At 38.5% G+C, this 25,313-nt stretch overlaps 1 protein-coding gene across 1 annotated transcript in view; it reads left to right on the top strand.

Annotated features, from left to right (window-relative positions):
• Window positions 1-728: 728 nt before the first annotated feature.
• Window positions 729-25,313, top strand: part of LOC115493875 (ethanolaminephosphotransferase 1) — a 56,557-nt gene continuing 31,972 nt past the window's right edge. The window contains exons 1-4 of the mRNA XM_030266173.4: window positions 729-862; window positions 13,594-13,662; window positions 18,925-19,033; window positions 21,119-21,193. Coding sequence (XP_030122033.4) covers window positions 806-862; window positions 13,594-13,662; window positions 18,925-19,033; window positions 21,119-21,193 — 310 coding nt within the window. The 5' untranslated portion in view covers window positions 729-805. The remainder of the gene's footprint in view (window positions 863-13,593; window positions 13,663-18,924; window positions 19,034-21,118; window positions 21,194-25,313) is intronic.

Below are 25,313 nucleotides of genomic sequence, written 5' to 3'. Positions count from 1 at the left end.
ATTCCATTTGGTCCATAAAATCTCAGGCCCTGATGCTCATAATTTCAACTCTCTCTCCCAGCAGTGTACAGCGAAGGTAACACAAGTTGTCATGCCATATACTTAAATATGTTTGCAGCCAAAATATTACTCCTAATGTTTTCCAGTTTGTGGGTTTGTTTTTGTTTGTTGTTGGTTTTTTTTTGGTTTTGTTTTGTTTTTTGCCTGTACCAGTGCCTCATTCCCCTAGAAATCAGGAGGCGCAGAGTGCACTGCTGACTGATGTGGAGTGGCAGGCTCCAGTGCAGGTGCAATAAAAAGATACAAGACTTAGATATTGTTGAAATGCAAAGATAAACCTTAATCTTCAGCGTCACGTGTTTCTCAAACGCGGTACTTAATATTATTTGTGTAGTGTTACTTGGCATGTTTTGCGTTTGTTACTCAGCATTGTTTTGTATAGCGACTTCGCGGGCGCATTCCCATACTCTGTAAATACGGCATCTTTAATAGACCCGTAGCGAGAAAAACAGTTTGGAGATGATTCTGCGACGCGCCTTGGGACGTGAGGTCATTACGGGTGTGAAATACACGGCGTTGGCAGGCGGGCACCGGAGCGTCCTGGGGCCGCGGGGAGCCGCCTGCTCCCACGGGAGCCGCCCGTTCCCAGCCCCGCGGGCCCCCGGCGCGGATGCCCGGACCGGGGGCAGGTCCAGCCCGCGGGGCGCGGCCGGGGAGCCGCCCTCCGCCCGCCCCCGGCCCCGCCGCCTCCCTCATCCGTCCTCCCATCGCTGCCGTCCCTCCGTGCCTCGGTGCCGGCGCGGCGATGTGGCGGTGGCGGTATGTGAGCGGCCGGCAGCTGCACGGCTTCCGACACTACAAGGTACGGGGCAGCCCCGGGGCCGGGAGGGCGGGCGGCGGACGGTCCTCCCCGGGTCGCATCTCGGCTCCGCAGCGCTCCGCTTTGGGCGGCTGGATCCCAGCCACGCCGTGAATGCGGCCCCAGCCGGCCGGGCCATCCCTCCGCCGCCGGAGGGTCCGCGGGGCTCCACCTGTGCCCGCAGCGGGATGTCCCGCACCTCCTGCACCTCCACCTGTGCCCGCCCGCGCCCGGCCCGGCTCTGATGGAGTGCGTGCCCTGGGCAGGAGATGGCTGTTCGCGGGGCGGCAGGTCTCGGTGGAGGCACAGTGAACTGGGCTTTGAGTATCAGCGTCTATAAAAGCTGTGCCCGTTTTAGAGCAGCGTGGTTTTGGAGGCATCCGGTGTTTCTGTAAGAAAGCACGCATTGATGCTGCTTGTCTGGCTGGCTGCAAAGCCAGCACGACACAGGAATGCTCTGGCATAAATAAGAAAGCCGGGGCGTAGGGGGAGAAAGAAAAACTTACTTTAAATAATTCTAACTAAACCTCATGTCTGCAAATAACTAGCACGCAGAATCCCAATAAATGGGTGAATCATTAGATATTTGAATTTACCAGTGTTATATCATGGACTTAGGAGTTACAGGGGATGTGGTACAGGGATCATCCAGGTTTGTGCCAGTAGAGTTGCAGGTGTTTGAAATGGGCCGTGCCACCCTGTTCCCACACCCTCACTTCATTCCTTGTGAAAAGCAGGAGGGGCATACCAGCTTCTACCAGCACAACACCCAGCCTTTTATTTTATGCTCAGTTTGCCAAAGCAGCTCCTTCACCACGCTCCCCAAGATTCTTGCCTTCTTGCTCTTACCATGTGCCTCCCAGCCTGGGCTCCAACCAGAGTGGTTCAGCTTTTCCTGGCTCCTATCAAGCCCTTCCGTTCCCTGGGCCAGTAGCTCTGCCTGTTCACCTCAGCTGGAATGAAGGTGGAGGAAGTGTGGCTTTGAGAGTGCTCTCCAGGTTGCTTCCTAGGAACTTGTTATGCACAGAAGCTAATTAAAATGTACCAACCTGTTTGTGTGTCTCCGATGTGAGAGAGGGCGTGAGTTGCACAGGTCTGTACTTGAACGATGAAGCCACAGTCTTGACTGAGATCAGGAGGAAGAAGAATAAAAAGCAATTTTTAGGATAAATGGACGTTATTATTTAAGTAACTTTCCTGAATTATTTGAGTTCATAGTAGAAATACAGGAACGCTTGTATTACATTCTTTCTGATCACTTGAATGAAAATAGCTTCAAACAAGTGCAGATGAGGAATAATCAAAACAACGTTATTTAAAAAACCTGTAATCATTGTGCCATAATTATGATTTACAGGGCAAATTATTACCAAAAGACAGAATCACATATCAAATAATTTAATTTGAATATATTGGTTTCTCAAGAGCATTGCAAAGAAACCATGTAGGGTAATTTTCTTAAGTACAAGAATCAGCCAATGCAGATACTTAAGGAGTATCTGTTGTACTGTGTTCTGAAAAAAATCCTAGTAAGTGCAGGCTTTAGAAAGATGAAATAAAATTATTTTCTTTTATCTGAGGTTACTTGAGACTGGGATATCTTGAAAATAAATAAATCCAAATAGCATGGGTTTCACACAAAGAAGTACAGCTACATGAGGTTGGTGCTGCTGAGCTGGTCAGGTATCTGCAGCATTTGCCTGGTGCTCCAGGTTGCAGGAGGACCTGGCAGGTGATGGCAGCTCTCCCTATTCCTAAATGCTGCTCACAGTGATTTAAAGTATTCCAAAAATACAAAAAGGGTACGTCAAGGAGACACTAATCATTACCACAATCTCTTGTCCCTCACCCTCCTATACCTAGGGCTTCCACAACCACAGCTTTGTTCTCACGTCCCAGACCTGACACATGCTCTTCAACCTCCTGTTGCCCTCTGGCTGCCCCCTCTTCCCCTTCAGCCTAGATTCTTACTGCATCCTGGTCCTTTAGCTCCCCAACCCCTTGGAGGAGATCGATGCTTCCTTTGCTGCCTACTCAACAGGTGCTAAACTCTGATCTGTGCCCAGGACACATGGGTTACCTCTACCTGGCTATTTCTGCCCTGTGTTTCCTGGTGAACCCTGTTGTGGGATAGTGTGGAGGAATATGTGTGTTGGCCCTGTGAAGAACTAAGTAAACTCTGAAAGGATCTGTGAGCATGCATTCAATATTGAGGTAAAACACTGTAGTGCTTCCGGACTTGAAGAAAACTTTAGATTTAGTGGCATCCATCTCTCTGTTGTACATCAGACTGCAACATTGTACTCACAGTACTATCAGGGGCTTAGCGTACTCCATATTTTGCACAATTTATCTGCTGAGCGTAACACAGCTTAAAAAAATAATTTGTGTAATTAACTCCTTTTGTAAAGGTAAATATGGCCTAAAAAAATGCTGTTCAATTTTCAAAATTTTCACACAGCTGAATTCATTTCTCTGCCATGAATGCTTCAATTGTATGTTTCAGGCACTGTCTGTCTCCTGTTCACAGTTGGAGGAGGGCCTTGGCAACAAAACCAGCACAGTTCTTTGCTAAGGAATGGCAGACCTCTAATGAATGCAGAGATTTCAGCACCCTTTAGCATGTTATGTCCATGTATATTAGGCTTTTGAAGCAAGTTTTCCCTAATTACCAAGCTTTGGCTTACATCACAGAGTGACCTCAGAGCACAAAAATGCATACCCTTAGGATGAACCTAAACCAGACCACAAACACACAAGTAGCCCCAGTACATTCAGTCCATGCTATTATAATGGAACCAGTTTAGTGTGATACCTTCTGAAATCCTTCTAGCACAGGCACTGGCTCCTCAGGTCTAGTTATTTCACCTCACTAATCTGTTCCCATTCATTCTGCCTGTTAATGGGGTTTTAGAGATTCAGTTTTCCTTTTTCTGCTTAAAAGCACACTGAGAACAGGTGGAGATGTGACAATGAGACAGTTCAGACACAACCCTGAGCATTACTGCTGTGATATTTCTGCCATCTTCTTGCCCCTGGGACAGGTGCTGATTTCAGGACAGTTGCATGCTCTGGTGATTAGATGCAACTGTATCACAGAAGATTATTATCCTTGGTTTGTGTCCTGTTCTCCAGGACATGGAGCAACACAGCTGAAAAGCTACAACCAAATGGAATTGTAGGGCTTGGATCGTGTTGTTCCTGCATTTATGTTTTATCAGTGTTTTGTAGTTCTAGAAGAGCACCCATGGAATTAAAGTACTACCTTTTTTTCTCTGCCTGCTTGGGTTTCTGTTGGAAACAAGCTGTTCTGCAACAACCAGGTGATGGATACAGATAAAAGCAGAATTTGGTTCTTTATTTTATCCTTCTCACCAGAATGCAGTAATGTCAGTCGTGAGCTTGCATTGCCATTGTCTCTTCTCATCACTTCATTCTTAGGATTTCCCTCGCATATTTACCTCGAGTCACCTGTTTTTACAGTACCTGTGCACAGAGGTTTTTCAAGCCAGAAAACTTTGATGCTTTATCCTGTTTGAGAATAAAAGAGATCTAAGGACAAACTATAGAGGCTTGACTCAAACAGTAGGCCTGGAAAAGATGAATAAAAATCACATACAACATTAAAAATTAACATCTAAGGTTCCACATTTTCATCTTGTTTTGTCCACACTGTTTCTATCCTCTTAAGTAAATTTTTAGCAGCTGTGGATAAGGGGTGTGGTGAGGAGGGGAGAGTCAATGAAGTATAAGTAGTTTCATTTCAGTGAGGGGTCTGCTACTGACCCATGTTCTCACAAGTAGGTAGAGGTAATTAAGATGAAATAATTGTAAAATGGAAACATTTTAAAGAGTTTTAAATAGTTCTTCAAAGAGAATGGAAACATTTAAAGTTTTCTGTGAAAGTAGGAGGTTCTATCAAGTGGGATTCTACCTACACAACTGTCGGTCTGTCCCAACTCCATTGCTGTACAATACATTCATTAAGTAACAAAAGGGAGAATATAGTAAAATTTTCACTATACTTAAGAATTTTTAAGAATGGGTTTATGATTTAAAATATACTTGGAAGAGGGATATAATAGACAGAAAGCAATATTAAGAAATTCAGTAAACAAGGTTTTGCTTAGGAAAAGAAAATCAACCCTTAAAACATTAAGTAAGAGACAACAGATTGCAGGAAAGATACCAGGGGATCAGAGTGTTGATAGCATTGTGGCTGTTATGATAAAGGGAAAAAAGTTATTAAGCTGGAAATGTCATAAATATGTCAAAGAGCTATGTTTACTCCTGTAGCTGATGTACTGATCAAGTATCAACTGGAATAATGTGTCCTGCCTGCTTTGGCCCACAGTTTACAGTCCTCAGAATGTCATTATGAATACCAAGAGGCTTAGAAAAGATGAACTGTGTGAGGCAGTCTGAGTAACGTGGGAGTAAGAGACTAATAAAGAGTACCCTTTTAAAGAAAGACAGTATGTGAGTTTTGGCTGCACAAAGAGAAATTTAAGGCATCTGCTATGTCAGTCTTGTGTTGATAAGGCCTGCTGGAACAGGTACTAAAGGGAATTGGGCAATCATTTTATCAGTCTTAAGAAATAGCTTGATTTCTCTGAGGCATGACCAACAATCTAGTGTTGAGTATTAATAAAGAAACAGTTGCTGATACCTTTTTATGAAAGTTTTGGGTAATGTATTTTCTTTTAGTGTGCTGACATGGTTGCTTCTTGCAAGCAATGGGGCCATTACCTCATGGAAACTTGATCTGCATCCTTAATGTATACTGAACGTGATCTTGCATTAGGTGAACTCTCTGGGCTAGGAGATCTCTCAAATTACATCCCAGCCCTCATTTTGGAGGGTAAGAGAAACAAGATCAGAGGTATGATGATCACGTTTCAAGGTCTTACTCTTTCTCTTATACTGACTTATACCAGAAGAGCAAAGTGTGTTGAATATAATCTAGTGAATTAATGTCTGGAAATTCAGGATTCACCCAGATACAAGATTGGATTTCTGTGAAGCCTATGCTTTTCCAAGGCTACAAGTGTAACTATGAGATTTAGAAAAATCATGGGTTCTGCTCACCTTGATTGAACAGTAGTTTTGCTTTCTACTCTGGTAACACAAGGAGTTTACATGATTTTGAAAATTTAGGAGAAGAGACTTTAATTTGCATGCTTCCTGGAATTTCTTAGGAGTCAGTTAATAATGGTCATTGCAGTAATGCTCATTGCACATGGATAATTTTATGTATATTGAGTACTTTCTTTACATGTTTATCAAATAGTGTTTTTTCCACATAGTATTTTTAGGTTTTTTTCACTAATATTTAATTCCAAATATTATCTCAAAGCAGTTATCAGTTGTGTCTACCGTAGTTAGATTTTTCAAACCACCAGAGTTTATTAGACTGTGTCCTTGAATATTTGAGGCAGTGAAAACTAATGTTGTCTGGCCTCAATAAAACCATGAGTCAAGAGCCCACAGTTCTACAAATAAAATCTTGCAGTCTTTTTCATGTTACTTTGATGGAAGACTGAGGTTATAATTAAATGTTGTTGCATAGTATGTGAAATAAACAAAATAACTCATTACTCTTACATTATCTGTCACTGCATTCATGTGTCTCATGTATCAAAGAGCCATGGGCCAACTGAACATGTCATTCTGAAAGACAATCTTCATGCATGCATTACCTCTTTTTCCTCATCCTGTTGTAATTCTAGCTGGCAATGTAGCATTTCATGAGTTCTGTAATCAGTATCTTCCTTCTACGTATGATATGTTAATGAACCAACAACTTAATGAAATCACATCACAGAGATGCTGCATTGATATTACTTGCTGCAGGACTTTCTCCCCAGTGATGGGAAATTGTACATGGATTTGAGTGCAATATTACACTCATGAATTTACAAAGGTTCATTAGCTCACTTTTGGGACAAATATGCTCATATAAAGAGTTACATGCCTTGTTGAATCTCATAAAAGTGCAAATACCAACTACATAGTTTCATTTTATTGCTTTATCAAGAGATGATAGCATTCTGAAGTGCTTTTTGGATTTTTATGTGTAGAATATACATGTACACGTATGTATTTTTGTTTATAAATTTGTGTTTTAATAGAAGACTAATTGAAAAGATGTATCTGTGATTTGAATGTGTATTGTTTGGTATAAATCTAAGGCAACCCTTATTCTAAGGGTTGTTTTACAGAGGGAGGATACTGTGAAGTATCCCCTCTCTTGGGCATCAGGATATTAGATAACACAAGGGTTCAGTGTATATGCTACAGAGCCACTGTTTAGTATCTCTTATGGAAACTACAACATGCTTTTAATCTGTCTTCCCTTTTGGGCCTGGAGTTGTTTCCCCACTTTGGGCTCCCCAGGTAATATTTAGGTACACCCTCTGGCAGAGCTCCAGCTGCATGGGTACTTGGTCTACTGTTAGATCTTTAAAGGGCTGCTGGCACATACATGTTTGTACATGCACAGAAATAGGTGTAGCACAAAATTCTGCTGTTTTATTTTTTTTCTTTTTACCAAGTGTGGAAGTCCAATCTGCACAAAAAAACCCATAGAAATCAACTTTCTTGCTATGTTAGAGCTTCCTTCCATAGTGAGTTAAGGATCAGTTGTGTAGTTCCTTAAGAGTGCAGGTTTTGGTTTTAGCAGGATTTATATTTTTAAAGGTGGGCGAGCCTCTACCTTTGTCCCTTTACAGCAGCCCATATGCAGCTGTCTTCTATTACCCCCTGCTCAATATTTAATCATATTTCTATGTTCTTTTTAATTATTTTGGCTTTACTGTTAAGTGCATGAACGTGTCCCACTGAACAAAGCTTTCTCCCGAAGAGAAAGTAGGCAGCATCCTTAATGTAACTACTATTATTTGAAAACTAGTTGCAGACTTCCAGTCCCACTGACTGTCTACCTCTCCCTGGTATGGTGGTTTTGAGCTCCTGGCTGAGCCTACGTTGAGATGGAGGAGACCTGCTGAGGTCCCTTCCCACCTGAATGATCTTGGGATCCGAACCCATGGTTCTGTGACATAAGGGCCATGACATTGCTCTGCAAGCAAGGGGATGTGCCACTGGCAGGCATGAATCCCTAAGAGCAGCCTGTCCTCACCCACAGCTCTACGTGCCCATGACCTCATGGACATGGGTCCATACATACCTCATTAAGGGAAAGGATGTGGCTGACACATGACTCAAGGTGTGTCAGGATTCCTGAAAATGAGGAGATGAACAATAAGTGCACCTTTGCAACAAAACATCCCCAGGACAACAGTTTGTGTAATAACAACTTCCTGATGACTTAGTAATACCAATCAGAATTGTTGAATTGCACAAACTATGCCGTTCTATTATTTACTAGGAATAATATCAGGTAGAAGGAAAACCTAACTATATTTTCTAGCTGTAGTGTGCACAGGCTAATGGAGCTGAAAGTGAGAGGGGAGAGAGGAGCTCAGAAGCCCAACTTGGGCAGCCTCTTCCTTCACAGTGCAGCTGCATCCAGCCCTAGTACAGGCTTATAACTTCTGGACTATTGGACTTATAACTTCTGGACTATTATTAGTGATCTAATAAAAAAACAAAACAAAACAAACCCAAAAAAAACAAAACAAAAAAACCCCATATATATATGTGGGTAGTGGGAAATGCAGACTGCACCAAATTATTGTATAAGAAATAGAAAACCCAAGCCATTATTTATGAATAATTAATTAACTGATAATATAGTGTAAAGGAATTATATTATTAGATATAAGAGGACTGTGTTTTGAAATACATCAGCACTTAAACTGCTGAACATATTTGGTGCCCACAGTGTTGTGGAGCTCTGTTGTTTATAGCATGCTTCTCTTTCTTACCTCTGTGAAGCTTTTGTTAAGACCCAAGACTGTGTCCCATTATAACTACAAACCTGTAAAAACATATATAAAGTAGAATTAAACTCCACATGTTTAATGTATTCTAGGAATTGGAAAGATTGATGGAAAATTGTTACCAGATGTGCCAGTATTCAGTATTTTCTTTAATTTTTGTGTGGTTCCTGAAGTGTAAGGTATTGCAGTAGCCAAGGTCATGTTGCATAAGACCCCAGAAGGGTGATTTGCCACTGAGCTCTCTTCAATATAGACTGGTCCATACCCTGGACTGGCAGGGTCATTTTCCAGCTTTCAAAATCACAAAAACCTCTTATCTTGTGCAAAAGAGAGTCCATTGTCATGCCTTCTTTCCCTTTGTCTGTCATTTACAAAACACCGGTGCTGTGAATGTAAATGACTGAGTGGCACAAAATGATACCACCTGGGACAAGATGACTTAAGTGCAGGAAAGGAATAGTCAGTATAAATAGCAGATGAAATTGAAATAACAATATCATATAGTTATGCAACTACATTTCTTGCAGCTTGCTTTCTCTTCTCACTCTGAAGTGTATGTAGACATGCTTTATAATTTTATCTTAATCGTAGTCTTTCCAAAATTTTATTCTTGTGATACCTCCACAGTGCAAAGCTGGAGAGGACTAGGGAGTCCAGTGAAGATCCAGTGTCAGCTCTCATAAATGGTTAACTCACTCCCTGTTTGGGTTTTGTTTATTTATTTCTCTACAGTCTCTCCAAGGCAATAGCTAGGCTTTTGGTTTGGAAATAGTCTGTTCTGGAGATAGTGCACATAATTTTTTAGTTTCACCATCCTTCATCACTCTTCCAACATGGGCATTTGGGTTTTTGAACATGCATAGCAGACAGGGCTCACTTTCATGCTCTGAAAGTGCCATATTGCTGCGTTACAGCGTAGTCTCCAGATTGTTTCAGATACTTTGAACTTAAACATATTGAATGCTAATGATGTGTTGGGTGTGTAGGGCCAGATGATGAGGCCCAACACCCCTCCAGCAGATGCTGTGACGTGCTGATGTGACCAGTTTTCAATAATGGGAAGTATTTCTAAGCTGTGTGGATGTGAGCCAGAAGGTACCATTTGTCTTGTGTTTAGCAGAGCAGACCTTGATCACTGTGAGTGCTTTTGCCCCTCGAGAGCAGAACAGTGTTTTTTCTACTGTGTAGGCAAACCTTTGCTTTTGCTCATTTTTCTTTCTTCTGTTTTCCTGTTACTTTTCTTGATTGTTTATCCCTTTTTCCTCCCCTCCTCCTTAATCGTGTTTCCTTTCCCCTTTAACACAGGTGACCAGCAGAAACTTCATGCTGTGCTGGATCCCCTGGGTGGAAATTAAGATGCAGGAACACAAAGTTAAAGCACATTTCATGTGTACTGCCCGAGTCACCATGTAGGTGTGCATGTGTCTGGTGTCTGTAGTTTAATTTCTAGCTCTTCTAGAAGGCATTAACACCGAGAGAGAAAGCAGATGATTTTCAAGAAGATATCAGCTATTAAATAAAACCAGAATAAGCATTTTTAAATCTGGGAGTAAGATGAAGTCAATGCCATTTTTCCTATTCCCTTACTACTGCCATTCCCTCTCAACTGTTACAACTTCTTCTTTTAAAAATAATTGAGAGAAGCTTTCTGATTATTCCAAGCCCTTCTTCTTTGTATAAGGACAATCAATCCCTTTTCTAGGGCAGAAACTGTTTGCAGGGAAGTGCTTAGTACTTGTATGAGCCTTGCACTTAAAAACCTCCAACAGGCTTATCCTCTCCACTTTTGTCTTTTAGTATAAGTGCCCTGAAAATGACAGAATTACACAATAGCAAATGGCAGTGCTTTTTTTACATCAACTTTAATGGACTCTTGCATTCATGTTCATTGGTCATAATGTGAGCATGTTACTCAGTACTTTGCTTTTCCAAGCAGCCATGAACATTAAACTCCTGAGGATTTCATGGCCTTGAGGTAAGTATCTTCTTGAGAGCAGAATAAAGCAGAGTATTAAACTGTATAGCAGACTTTATTTGCCAAGTTTTATTTTTTGCCGTGACTGAAAACTATTTTTCCATGGGTGTTTCCTTTGGTCTGGCTAAAACAAATGATTGTAGAGGGAAGCACAAATTTCCATTCTTCTGCACATCTGCTGAATGTTCCTTCCCCACCCAGAGGACCAACAGTTCAGCTACAAACACAGGAATTAACAGGATGAAGTGTGGTGTGTCTTGAAATGTCTTTAGGTGACAAAAGCTGGCTGTAATTCTTGTCTTTTCTTTTTATTTTTCCAATAAGGTCTGTTTTGATTTTTGGTGGTTGACTTTGGAAATTGTGAGGCAAACAAAAAGCTGACTGTCTCTTCTTTGTGTATGTTATGTGTGGATATGTTGGAAAGTTACCTAAACTCTTACATTTTCCAGTAAAGAAAATACAAAAATTGTATATTATCAATATAGTCTGCTATATTTTATCTATAAGAAAACTATTTCAAAAAAATGAGACTGATTTTCCTTTTTTTTTCTTCTAAGAGAAAGCAGTAGTTCTGAACAGCCAGTGAATATTTTGGATAGAAAGCCTCATTTTACTGTTGTTGTTTAACTAGCATTTCCTGATTTTATTCACTACTTTGACTTGGGGGTGAGGGGAGAAAGAGAATGCCAAAATAGAAGCAAGGGTAAAACTCCCTTATTTTGACCTTTGCACATTCTTATCCAGGTATCGCTGAATTATTGAATTTGCTGGTCAGCAAATTGTCTCATATTTCATGTAGTCTTTGAATACCAGCTGGGGTAAGGAAATGGGCAGTAGCCACAGTGAGACTTTGAGCAGACTCCTGATTACCTGAAACCTCAAAGTGCTAATGGATACTTTGAATTTTCTTAATTTTCAGAAGATTTCCATGGTTCTTATGTGAATTCAGTACTAGCTGACTGTTGGTCTGTTGGCATAGGTATTATATGCCTTGGTATTATTCTTAATTTTGGCATAAATGTAAGCAAAGCCCATGGATTTTGGTAATTCATTTGCAAGCTGGACTATCAAAAGTCCAAACAGTTGTAATAATCAGTGGTTGAAAGATAAATATAGCATCTGGACCTGCAAATATATAGAGAATTATGAAAATGTAAGTTTTACCTGCAAATTAATTTTTTTTCTGAGGTAATGTATTTAAGAATTCTAATACATATTCTGATGGAAAATCTGTTGATGAAAAAATTGCATCATGTATTAAGTAATATGGGTGACAGCAGCAGAGAAAAATGACACATCAGAGTGAACACTTACAGCATTTTTAGAAAAATTAAAATCCATGATGCACAGTTCATTAAACTGAAAATTTTATTCCCTTTGGAAATTTAGTCAGTCTGGTCTGACCAGTTACTGATAGGTGATTTTTTGATATTTGTCAGTATGTATTTGCAGTGAATAGCTGTGTTACAATAATTTTATTAGATGCTATGTTTATGATCTGTGATTTAAACTTGAATACACAAAATTACTATGTGAATGCTTTGTTTTGCCCAGAAGGTAATTAAAATATATGCTTTGTATTCAGATATAAAAAAGAAATGTATGGAGGAGTTCCTAAGCATTTCACATGTAGGTACCTGAATTTAAGACAAGTGCCTAAGTTGCTTTGATAATTAATGACTTGGAACAGGTACTTCCAGAGTGCAGTCACCTCCAAAGAGTGGTTGGCTAAGAGAGGTCAATAAATTAACTATATATATGGAGAGACAATTAACTGGTAGTTGAAGTTATGTGAAAGGAGACTCTTTGTCATCAGCTCTTCTGCAAATGAACAGCTTTGTTAAACTGTGGTCTAACACATCCCTATCTTACTTATCCCTATCTTGCTCCCATTTTCTGCACACAATGTTTGGACAGTGCTATATATAGATATATCTGAATCTTTGTGAGTCATATGCATCATCTTAGCAATGTTAAGCCATATATGCACTTTCAAAGTCTAAGAATTTTTGAAATAATTACGTGTACCACCCCAATGATGGATAACTTCTTCCAATGTCTATCTGCCAGGGCTCAAGTACGTGGTTTTGAGTCATTACCAGTTATTACCAGTTAAGGCTGTTCTTTCTAAGATTATTCTGTGTTCTACAGTCTCAAGGCAGGATATAACTTGATACCGTCCCCCGAGGAAAAAGGAGACAACAGCAATTCAGGGTGGCCTCAGATTTCTGAAATATTTTGTTTATAAAAGATATAGATATATACTTACTGGAATTTATAAAATACATGTGTTTTTAAGTCTATCCAACAGACAAATTTTATTGTGGTAATGAACTACTGTGCTATTTTAGAGCTCATTTTTATAATAACATTGCCTTACATGAATTAGCATAGTGCCAATGCAACTGTGTTACTATGACAAAAGCTGTGTATCTCTGCAAGATAATATTCCACCTACAAACACATTCCATATTCACTATCTATCCTACATGCTAGCAATGAATTGGTGCTCAGACTGTGCATTACTGGTAGTGGAAATGAAGGTGTTAAATCCAAAATACAGTAGAAATGCAGAATTTTATAGGGTTGTAAAATTAATAAGAATTTAAAAGTAAAATATGGCTGCAGAGCTGTTTGCCATTTCACAAGCCTAAACCTATGTGTTAATATATGGAGTTGCTAATAAGGTAATTGTAAACCAGGCCAGTGCTTCTAAATTAAATAAAACCTCTACGAATCAGAATAAAATAAATTTACACCAGTCTCACTGAGTGCTCTTAGATGCTGCAGGATATGTAGTCCTGGAAAAATAGCCATTGTTCAGTGCTTTGTTTAACATGCTTGCTTTTTCCTCACAGTACAGTGCTGTGGATACAAATCCTTTATCTGTGTATATTATGCAGCCCATCTGGAATAAAATTATTAAGGTAAGAATTTCATTTAATAAAAACATAACATGTTAATGTAAGAATTTTTTTGAAATATAGCATGTGCTTTCATTTAAAAATACATATTGATCAGTAAAGCTGAAATGAAGACATCTGATAAAACAAACGTTGTAGGATATATAGCAGTGTTTAAGGTATTTTGAGATTTTTTTCCTTAGAAAGAAAGGGCTTGTTTTTGTTTTTTTTTTTTTCTGATTGCTGTAGAAAAGGCATCCATTTCTTTCCTGCATCTTTCATTATTACATTTTTCATTAAACAGCTTTGCAAACATGGATGGTTTTACTTAGTACAGATTATTTTTGTGCAGCATATGCTGCCTAACAACAGCATGGCTTTCTCTCTGTGCTGTGCATATGATTTTATGCAAGTGCTGTCTCATTTTCTCCCGAGGGGACTTGCTTGAGACAGCCAGGCGTTCCTTGCAGAAGCTGAAAATGAGAGTGGTTACCATGATCACCATAACGATTGGAAGATGCCTTCTCTTGAATGCATTGCAATCTGCAGTTTTTAAAAATAAACCACTCGCAAGTAGTTATGCTGTTGTTGGCAAAAAAAAAAAAAAAAAAATCTCAAAAAAAAGATGAACTTTATTGATCTCCAAGGAAGCACTGACTTCAGTGTCTGCCTCATTACAGGAAATGTTTAGGTTGGAGCAGACTTAAAAAGAAACCTTTGTACAAACAAAAATAAAGGATGTATGTAGTCAGAGTGTTGTTGGATCTGCCATCTTTGGATTCTGTAATTCAGGTGTTGCTTATTCCTGATATGGCAGGAAAATCATAATCTCTAATTCGTAACCTCAAAGTAATTTCATGCAAAGTGTTCATATGACACAACTGAAGAATTAAAAAGCAACCTGAACATGGGATGAGAAAAAAATAAGTTCAAAGATGTGACACTGACTTCAGTAATTCAATTCAGAGACTTTGTTTTTATATTGAGGAAAACAATGAGGCAGAAAAGCCCCTCCAGCACTCTGGCATGGAAGATGAATAGAGGCTTTACTGTGCACTTGCCCTTTGGTTTAGGAGATGGGTGGGTATTCATCTGCTGTCAGATTGAAGGGGAGTGTTGTCAATACAAAACTTCCTTTGCAGATAAGTTCTCCTAATAGTTGCAGCATTTTACCAGAAGAAGAACAACATTATTGAATGTTCCCAGGTAGTTTAGGGTGGTAGGTCCTATAAAAAATATGACCTCTTTAGATTTTTAAAAGTCTAATGGAGTTTTAGGTGAGCATGATTTAGTTCACTTCTTGCCAGAGGAGAACCCAAACCAGAGCAAAGAACTTAAAACCCATTTCAACAATCGGAGTACAGAACCAAAGACTGAAGTGGGTGCTGTGTGTACTGTGCCACTTGGTTTGGTTTGAATCCTGAAGATATATCAGTGAATGTTCCACTTCGCCTTCTGGTGCAAGAGGGCTACAGAATACCTCTCAGTGATGTGTCACAAGGCTTTAAAGGGAAATGATGTTGCTCTCAGCTTTTGCAGAAGTAGGCATTCTAACATTAAAAGATACTGCAATGTAGAATCAGAGTCCTGCAGAGGAGCTGGAAGTGCACAGCTGCAGAGGGAAAAGCATTATGTAACTGAGATTGCAGTAGAGTCCATGTTGTTCCTAGAGATAAAAATGAGAACTGCAAGAGCACCAAAATTATTTGCCACAATATAATTATTTGTAAAATATCAGTAGGAATGCAAGTTGCTATAGTGGTTTTATTCCTGAACAGTGCATTGCAATAGGGAGATCAGGATAGTTTTAAAAGTATTTTTAAAGACTGTCTTGCATCTACTATGTTCATTCAAAATTGGGCAGTACAAGTGTGCTTCTTGATGATTGGGAGAAGTTCCTTCACTCAGTTTAGACATCCTGATGCATCCATTTTCAATTCTCAGATATGAATTAATTATTTTTTAGTTTCTAAACTGATAACAATAAAAATTCCACATGGACTATTTTTACTAGATTCTGGAGGAGTTTTAAAAAAAAGCAACCTTAAATACACTGAGCCAAGCAAAAAACCCAAAACAAAACAAAACAAAAAAGCCCACAAAAAAACCACAACCAAACAAACCAAAAAAAGGAAAAAAAAAACAAAACCACCAAAATACCCAAAACAACTCATGAGAACAATGGCTTGAGATTTGGGTCTTGCCTTTCATATGCCTGTTTAATCCTAATGGCAACACAAGTTTCTCTGTGTTCCATAATGCAGAATTCATTGGAAGATATGTTTCCTATGTTATAAGTCATTACCATTCATTGTAAAATGTACTTCCTGTGTTATAAGAAATTATGATGAGCTTGACATTAAAAATCTATGAATTTTTGAGCTGAAAACATATTGTCGGAACCCAGCTCATTTATCTCTGGTGGGGATGTTGGACAATGAGAGGAAAAGGAGGAAATCCCACTGGAGTACACAGGTGTATGCCAGTATCACTGAAATCAATTAAACTCCCCTCTGTTTTCTTTATGAACTTTGATTTTATCAGCAGAATTGAGCAATAGTAGCATTTTAGTGGTCTCAAGTGACCTAGTGAAATTTGAACAGATCTTTGTATAAGTGTGTACTTTACAATTTATTCTCCAAATAGTTCCTATATTAAAGCATTTGCTGTTTGTATTAAGGCTTTTAGAATGAATGGCTAGACCCAGAAAAACAGAAATCAGTTAATACTTCATGGAACTAAGAGTTTTTTAAAAGATTCAAGCACACAAAGGTTTTGCCAGAGAGCAGATGTGATTTGCCCCATGGCACCTCCAGTTGTATTAATCATGGAGCACATTGATGTATTAGACCTCTACTGTCTAATAAAGTTTGCAGCTCATCCTTCTATAGCATACTAATAAATTCAGGCTCTATTTTTCCAAGGTGTGTAAGACGTTAATCTTGAACACTCTGTGATTTTCTAATTATGAAATAGGGTGATGGTAGTGTAGTGCCAACTAAAAAGATAACGAGCATTAGATATAACAAAAGGGATTTTGCAACTGGAATACTTTCCAAATACCTAGACAGATTAGGTTCAGTAAGGATCAAAAGAACATGCTTAAGGGTTTAACTGCAGGAGAGTCTGTTTCCTGAGGACAGAACTCCTGTAACTGTTTTTCATGGTGTATCTCTTAGCCAAAGGGATTGCAATATAACAAGTTGAAAAACCTTTGAAAGTTTCCTTCTTAAAATACACAGTTAGCAAGAAAGTGGATTAAAATAATTTCATTTTCGCACCATGGAAGCATGAATTATTTCCTGTAATAACTTAAAAATGACATTGTGACTGTTTAGAATGATGAGTCTAATTAGAAAGCAGACATTTGTGGTGCCCCACTTGATTTGATAGTCAACAACTCTTATGAATCATCCAGGAAAAAGCAGTCAGTTTATCCATGTATATCTATGTAAACATTTCATCCATATATATAATCTAAATCATAGATCAAAAGAGACAAATCTAGATTTTTTTTTTTTTCAGTGTCTGTGCTTCTTATTTCATGGAAGGTCAGGGATACCAGATAAATCCCCAGCAGGAGAGCCATCTTCTGCATCCTAAGGTAGCAAAACTGGAAGATGTGTGGCTGTTGCTGCATGCTGAGCATGCAGTCAGTGTAAGAAAGGGAGACCATGCAGTGAAGGGTTCCTCCTTAGATGCTCTCCAAAAGGAACTTCAGGGGACATTTGCTGTCCCTTTTCTTAGAGGTTTAGATTTGCCCCTTTGAACACCAAGAATGATAGATATGTTACATTTTAAAAATAGTTGCTCTATGCATTCCATGGTGTATTTTAAATACAATGAGAGCTGACATACAGTGTTTTAAAATCAATGATAAAGTCCTGCTGATAAGGAAAGCAAATATCAAATACAATAGTTTTCCCAATGTTATTACAGAAAACATCTAAGAAAAAAAAAATGGAAAAGTGTTCAGGAACTCTAACCTGATTTTTGGAAGTGTACACTTAGTCGGTACACCATCGGTTTCATGATTTCTCCTGAATATTACAAATTGCTCTATAGTTGAAAAAGATAATCTAGTCAGGATAGTTAATAGTTAAAGCATTCAGATTTTAGAAGTAAATTTAAGTAAATGTAGCAGTATGATAAAATAAATTAATATGTATTTATCTGTCTGTTCAGCTAGCTAGTCCAGAAATAATAACAAAACATTTGATTTCAAAACTATTGTTAGCATAGTTATAGTATACTATATATTCTATAGTATATTGTAATATACTATTCCTATTAGTATCAGGAATTATTTGACTTGGTTTTCTTTAATATTTTCTTGTACTATTTTATTGTGTTGAAGTACTTTATATGCATTTTGAGTCCTTAGACATTCCAAATAATTTAATTATAAGCCTCCAGTATTTTTGTGTTTTAAATATATTGCTAATGTGTTTGAGTGATGGTAATGATTGATACTTAGTATTTCTGCAAATATATTCTGTCTAAAAATCATGTAGAAAGCTGTGTAGGCTATTTCAAACAATATTCTGGAGAAACTGTGTTACTTGGGGAGAGTGTTCTCAAAAGGGATTCCTTTTGCAGTATAAGGAGCACCTTAAAGCCACAGGGAATGAATGCCTGATAATAGTTACTGGGACAAAGAGGTTTAGGTGAAGTCAGAGAGTCTTTTTCAGCACCCTCCAAAGCAAAATGAATTAATAGAGTGTTAATAATTGATGAATAAGGAGGGAGAGCCTGTCATAAAGTTACTATCTAGAGTGTAGGGAGATGCTTGTAATGGGGAGATATTCTGTATCTAAAAGTGTAATGAACTCGGGGTGTGATTTAGTTGATGTTTTGAGTAAGAAATTACTCACATCCTTTGCCTTGGAAAGAAGGACTTTCCTTGTTACAGAGTGGGAATACAATGCTTAAAGAACCTGACACGTGGATACTGAATTACCACACTGGGGTGCTGCAGTCTTCTTTCAGTTCTGATACAGCTGATCACAACAGGCTTCCCTTGGAGGCTGGGTAAATGAGGATAATGTACAACATTTTAGTGCGAGTACAACATTTTAAAAATATCATTCTTACTGCAGTCACAGAAATCAGGCAAAAAGATTGCATTTGAAAATAAATTTCCCAATTAAATGGGGAAATATATACAAATCTGAACATTGTTAATGTCATACAAAAGCTTCTTTCCTGATATAAAATATTTTATTAAAATAAGATTAAAATTTGAAATATAATTTTTCTGATTTTTTCCCTTTCATTTTTAAACAGATAGTGCCTTTGTGGATTGCTCCCAACCTGTTAACATTTTCTGGATTTATTATGATTTTATTTAATTATTTTCTAATATCTTTTTATGACTGGGACTACACTGCATCAGGTAAATATATTAATGTTGTAATTTTTCAGAATTACTGAACTGCTTATACTTCTGAATGTTTCAGGGAGGTATCAGACACTTTAAATCTTACACTTATTCCCTTAATAAGGCTCCTATAGGCACAGATAGGAGAATCTGCCTCACACATAGCATTATTAATTTAGATAATTTTATTGAAAAATCTTATTTAATTTTATCCCTAAAAAGTATTTCAGCATATGCTGCTTGAAGTCTCTGGGAAGATCTCATTATATTTAAAGTTTATTCCTGCGTTTAAATATGCAGCCAAAATCCACTTGAATATTCTTCATAACATTTTCATTGATTTCATATTTCCTGATACCTAAAATGATGCCTGAAGGAGTTAACTTCCCTTTCATTTCTCCACATATTTACACCGTTATTCAAGACTGCTTTTAGACAAAAACATAGTTGCTAAATAAATGTCTTTTCAAATTATGACTTTCTATGTCCAAGTCCATGTTTGCTCTTCACTGAAGATCAAGTTAGAAATTTTTTGATCTAATTGCTCCTGAGCATAGGGCATGTTTGGTTTGGATTCTCAGACCAGATGTTGAAGCCCACAGAAGGTAGTAAGAGTCTTCCAGGTGATTAATATGTAATATATATATATATAGACAAAAGTCTTTGATTTTCTTTAAACTAGACAATTCAGTGAAGATAACACTTTTATTTCCTGAAACAACTACATTTAGCTGCCTTTATTTTGTTATGCCTGTGGTTAGCTTCAGGAGGTACCCTTTGGTGTGTTTCGTTGTACATTTATCATAGCAATTCTAGAGGCAGGGATACTTGTTAGCAGTTTTGGTTCAGAAGTTACATTTTCAGGACCAGCTTGTTATATAGTTGTCTGACCTCGTTCTTGAACACCTGTCACTTTTTTATCAATGCAGATGAAATTTACTCAACCCTGTAATAAAAGAACATCCAGAACAGATCTTTTTTCCATGGGATGATGTTATCTTGGCACATTCTCAGTAGATATACATGGAATTGAAGACATTTGAAATGGTGATTAAGTCTGTTAGAGTTGAGACCTGTATGTGTAGTTTGCAAGCTCTTCCCAAGTCCACATGAGAACAGTACCCGCCATTTCTCAGTTGCTGGGAAACCTTCATACAACCTAAAGGGCCTTTGAACTATCATATATCAATCCTATACCTAGGATCAGAAATAAAAAACTTAATTTCCTGCAGTTGGTTTTCATGGTGCAGTTTGCAGATTTGCAGCTAGGAGTCAGGAATTGTGATATTTTCTTTCAGAATGGCAAGATGAGGCACTGAGAGAAAGGTAATCAGGGCACTGCTTTAAGGGCATCTCCTGGCATCATTCAGGCAAGGACACAGCTTTGTATGCAGGAATTCTCTGTGTTTGGTGCCAGATGGCAAAACCTGAGAGGACTTTGCATTTACAACTGTTTAGTGTTGATGTAGTATTGGGTGATGTTTAAGTTAAATAGAAGTCTCTTGGAAAAAGGATCAATTTCTTTAAGGGACCAGCAATAACCTTGGATTAGTGCTATCAGCAGAACTCGGGCCTCTGTCCAATTCAACCATCATTTCCTTCTCATGGCAAAAAAAAAAAAAAAAAAAAAAAGGTGCTAATATTTCTGCTAGCCTAAGGACAAAAACTTCCTTTTCAGATCTCTGTGATAAGAGTGCTACACAAACCCCAGACTGGTACTGATAATAATGTTTGAAAACTTTTTTTTATATATATATATATTACATTAACATTAACTAATTTTTCAATGGATAGTCTACCCATGACCTGTGAATATTTTTACTTAGTTGCTATCATTGTTTTGTGTAATACTAGAGTCATTTCAGGACCAAAAAAACTCTCAATTACCTTTTGTCCTTTATGGTGAAAACACATTCAAACCTGCTCAGTGCTTCTTTGATAGAGCTCACCAATGCCTGAAGGTCAGACTCAAATATTTCAATCTGTTTGATGCAGTGTGTTAAAATCAATGGCAGCTAGTTTGTATGTACATACATATCTTGGTGGATTTCTTTGATGTTAACCCCTGTTACACTGACTCAATAGCCCATTTTTTTTCAGGTACCAGTCCTGGACTTGTTCCCACCTGGGTGTGGCTGTTCAGTGCTTTTACCACGTTTTGTGCTTATGCTTTAGGTAATGTACAGTGAAATAATTTGCATGTCTGACATTTTCATGTAATTTTATCTTCAAATTTGCTAGTGATTATTCCGAGATAAAGAGGCATTCTGGATGAATTACTCTCTTTCCAAAACAGTTCTCTTAGATTAAACAAACAAACAAATAACCCCCGAACCACAACACACACAAAAAAAATATTCATAAGACTTAAACCTGAAACAGCATATTAAGTAATATATTAGAGGTTCTATTACAGTAACTGTTATCCCTCTTGAAAGTTCAAATTATTTTAGAGGAATGATGGAAATCATAATATAGCAGCAGTCTGGTTCCAATCCCCCTGCCATGGGCAGGGACACCTTCCCCTAGATCAGGCTGTTCAGAGTCCCAGTCTGGCCTTGAACACTTCCAGGAACATTCCCAGCTTCTCCAGACAAAGCAATCCAGTGCCTCACCATCCTCACTGTAAAGATTTTCTTGGTAATACCTAATCTAAACCTACTTTCTTTCAATGAACCCATTCCCCCTTGTGCTATCCCTATATAAAAATTTTGTTCCTTGATGATGAGATTCTGAGAAGCTCAGATGCCAGAATTAGCAAAGGGTGCTTTCAAAGATAGGAAAAGTAAAGGACAAAGCAGAATAAAGGAAATTGTTTGGCACTTCAGTGCTTAAGGAGTGTGTCAGGAGAGATGGTGATGACAGATGTGATGACAGACCTGAGCTTCTTACAGAAATAAATATGTATTTTTTTCTTTCCTCTTGCTGTTTTTCTCCCATAACACCTACACTTCACTTTCATATTCCATTTTTACTACTTTATATTGTGCCATGAGTGTATTTTTAGGTATGTTGCACCTTGCTGTGCAGTGGTGTGAAGACAGACCTGAAATCATGCTGACCTGGCAGTGAGATCCACGTTAGTGTGGCTTTTTTACTTTCTCTTCCAAAGCTCTCTTGTTCCAAGCTAGAGTTTCCACAACATGGTGCAACAGAGTTATTTTTAGGGGATACTAACAGTAGTATATTTAAAGGACTGCATTGTTCTGTGTAATAAGGGCCCAGAAAGGCTGGATACATGTAAAGAAGAAAATCTTATAGGCACAGGAGCAGGCTATCCCTAGGTGAGCCATCAGGGAAGAAGATTGGCCTGGCCAAACAGGGAGCTTTCACTGGCACTTGGGGAGAATAAAGAGTTCATTACCTTGGGAAATAGGGGCAGACAACTCAAGAAGAGTACAAGGATGTCATCAGGTCTTGTAGAGAGAAAACTGGATTGGTGAGAGCTCAGCTAGAACTCCATGTTGTCACCACTGTGAAAAATAATACAAAATGGTTTTATAAATACATTAACAACACAAGGAGGGCCAAGGAAAATCTCCATCCTTTATTAGATGTGGAGGGGAAATTGTAACCAAAGATGAGGAAAAGGCTGAGGTACTTGATGTCTTCTTTGCCTCAATCTTCAGCAGAAAGACCTGATATCCTCAAGGCAGCCACCTGCTGAGCTGGTAGGCAGGGACAGGGAGCAGAACAGAGCCCCTGTAATCCAGGAGGGAGCAGCCAGTGCCCTGCTGCAATCCAGGAGGGAGCAGCCAGTGTCACTTTCTAGCAGAGTAGCTAGAAAGAGACTCAGTGGAAGAGGACCTGGGAGTGCTGGTTGACAGTGGCTAACATTGAGAAGTGTGCCCAGGTAGCCAAAAACACCAATGGTATCCTGGCCTGTATCAGAAAGAGTTTGGATAGCAGGATCAGGGCAGTGATCATCCCTCTGTGCTCAGCATCAGTCAAGCCTCACTTCAAAATCTGTATTCTGCTGTGGGCCCCTCACCAGAAGAAGGACATTGAGATGCTGGGGTGTGTTCAGAGAAGGGCAACAGAGCTGGTCTGTTGTCTGGAGTACAAATCTTATGAAGAGCGGCTGAAGGAGCTGAGGATGTTATGTCTGGAGAAAAGAAGTCTCAAGGATGACCTTATTGCTCTCTACAACCACCTGAAATGAGTCTGTAGCAAGTCGGGGGTCAGTCTCTTCTCCTAGACAACAATCAACAAAGACAAGAGGAAATAACCTCAGGCTATGTCAGGAGTGGTTCCTGTGTGACATCAGGAAGAAATTTTTCTCTGAAAGGGTGGTTAAGCCTTGAAATGGGCTGCCCAGGAAGGTGGTGGAATCGCCATTCCTGGAAAGTGTTCAAGAAACTACTGGACATGGCGCTTAGCATTATGGTTTAGTTGACATGGTGATGTTCAGTCAGAGACTGAACTCAGCGATCTTGGAGGTCTTTTTCAACCTTAATGAGTCTATTCTTTGATGTTAAATGTACTCTCTCTTTGGAACTGTTTCTGGTAAGGCCATTGCAGTGTAGCTATATATTTGTATGCCAGATTTGAGATCCTCAGGCTATATACAGATGTGTTATACATGTAGGCTGCAGTGCTGTGCAGAGGGGCTGACCACTTTTGGAATCAGACCAATGCACGTAGAGGCATCTTGATTCACCTGGAGTATCCCCTGGAGCAGATGTATCCCCCAGCATTCTACATACCTTGGCATTTCTATTCAGTTGGTGAGATTGGGCCAAAATCTTTTTTGTCCAGAATTTCTTTTTATTTGTACCATAAAAAGCAATGGGACAACAATCCCTTGAAGGTGACTACTACTCAGTTTTCTCTAGCAGCTCTGTGTACTCAGAAGCAGTGGTTTCTTTTGTGAAAACCATTTTTTACAGCATTGTGTGGAATTTAATGAAGGGACTATTGCTTCATAAATTGGAATTACATATTGGAACTGTTACTGTGGCACCCCAGAAGGCTCATGGGAAGTTCAGCTTCTGAAATTTTGAATGTAGATGGGTTTTGCCAGTGAAGCTTGTAGTTCCTAATACTTGGAAGACAAGGAATATGGTGTTGACAGTCAAAACTATAATTAACTAATATATACGTAGATTTTTATGTTTGCTGTCCAAACCACTTCATAAAATATTTAGTCGGAGATTTAATTTTGCATGGCCAAAATTTTCCCTCTGGAAGACTGCAAAGAACCATAATAACTAACTAAATATGCAACTGTAAACTTTCTTAGCTTATTTTAATGACACAGTTACTCTCTCCAAATACCCTAACATGCTGCTCTCCATCTCTCCTGCTTTTTTAAGGTGGTTTGGTATCATTTGCTTCCCATGAAATGGAGTATTTTTGCTTTTAATTTGAATTCCACTCTTTAAAAGTTATATAAACTTTATAAAACAGAGTATTTATGAATCTTTGTGAGACAAAATCATAATATAAGAATTCTAAAGCAATGGAAGTGTGAGACAGTGTACGTTAACCAATGAACACACACCATTGTTGACATGAATGATTTCAAACTGAAAGCTAGGCCAGAAAATATTTTTAGTCTTTTAAAAAGCTAATGAAGCTAAATGGAAAATATGGTTAAGGATTTCTGAAAATCCAGTTTGATGTATGTGTCATATAGTTCCTGTATTTTTTTTTCCATGATCATTATAATTAGAATCACTGTATTTTAGGACTATATTATAAGCTCCTTTTTAGAAAAACCAAGTTCTTGCAAAATGAAAACCACTTTTCACTGTGAGGTGAAGCATATTTTATGCTTCAGAGATATTAATGGATGGAAGAATTTCTAATTTCTAATTTTATTGCAATACCTTTCAAGTAACCTCAAGCATATACAGTTTTCTTTCTGCACATTTCAGTAAGATGCTGAAAATGCAATGGAAATATTAATAGAGAGAGAATGAGTCTCTAGAAGGAGGCAAACTATAGTTGAAATCCTCAATGAGATATTTAAGTTTTAGAGTTCTGAGAACTGTCTCAAGAGATTTGTGTTTGAGCAGAGGATATATCACAGCTGTTTAGCTATTACAATAGAGATATAGTCTAAAATCTGTACAAAATCTTTTCCTGGTTTAGGTCCCTGAAGTATATTTACATTAAACAAAACTCACAGTACTGCCAAATAATCCAGGGAAGTAAGTAGCATATGATCTACAGCAGCCGTGGCGTCTTTGGTCTCACTCTGCTGAGTTGTGTTCCTAGTCAGTTTTGGCTTATTAATGCTATCAATAGCTAATAATTGTTAGCTACAGCACCTTCCAAGTAATATCAAAAA

The sequence above is a fragment of the Taeniopygia guttata genome, chromosome 2 (assembly GCF_048771995.1).
Source record: "Taeniopygia guttata chromosome 2, bTaeGut7.mat, whole genome shotgun sequence".
Lineage (NCBI taxonomy): Eukaryota > Metazoa > Chordata > Aves > Passeriformes > Estrildidae > Taeniopygia > Taeniopygia guttata.
Note: the sequence above shows the minus strand (reverse complement) of the source record. Positions and strands in the feature narration are given on the sequence as shown.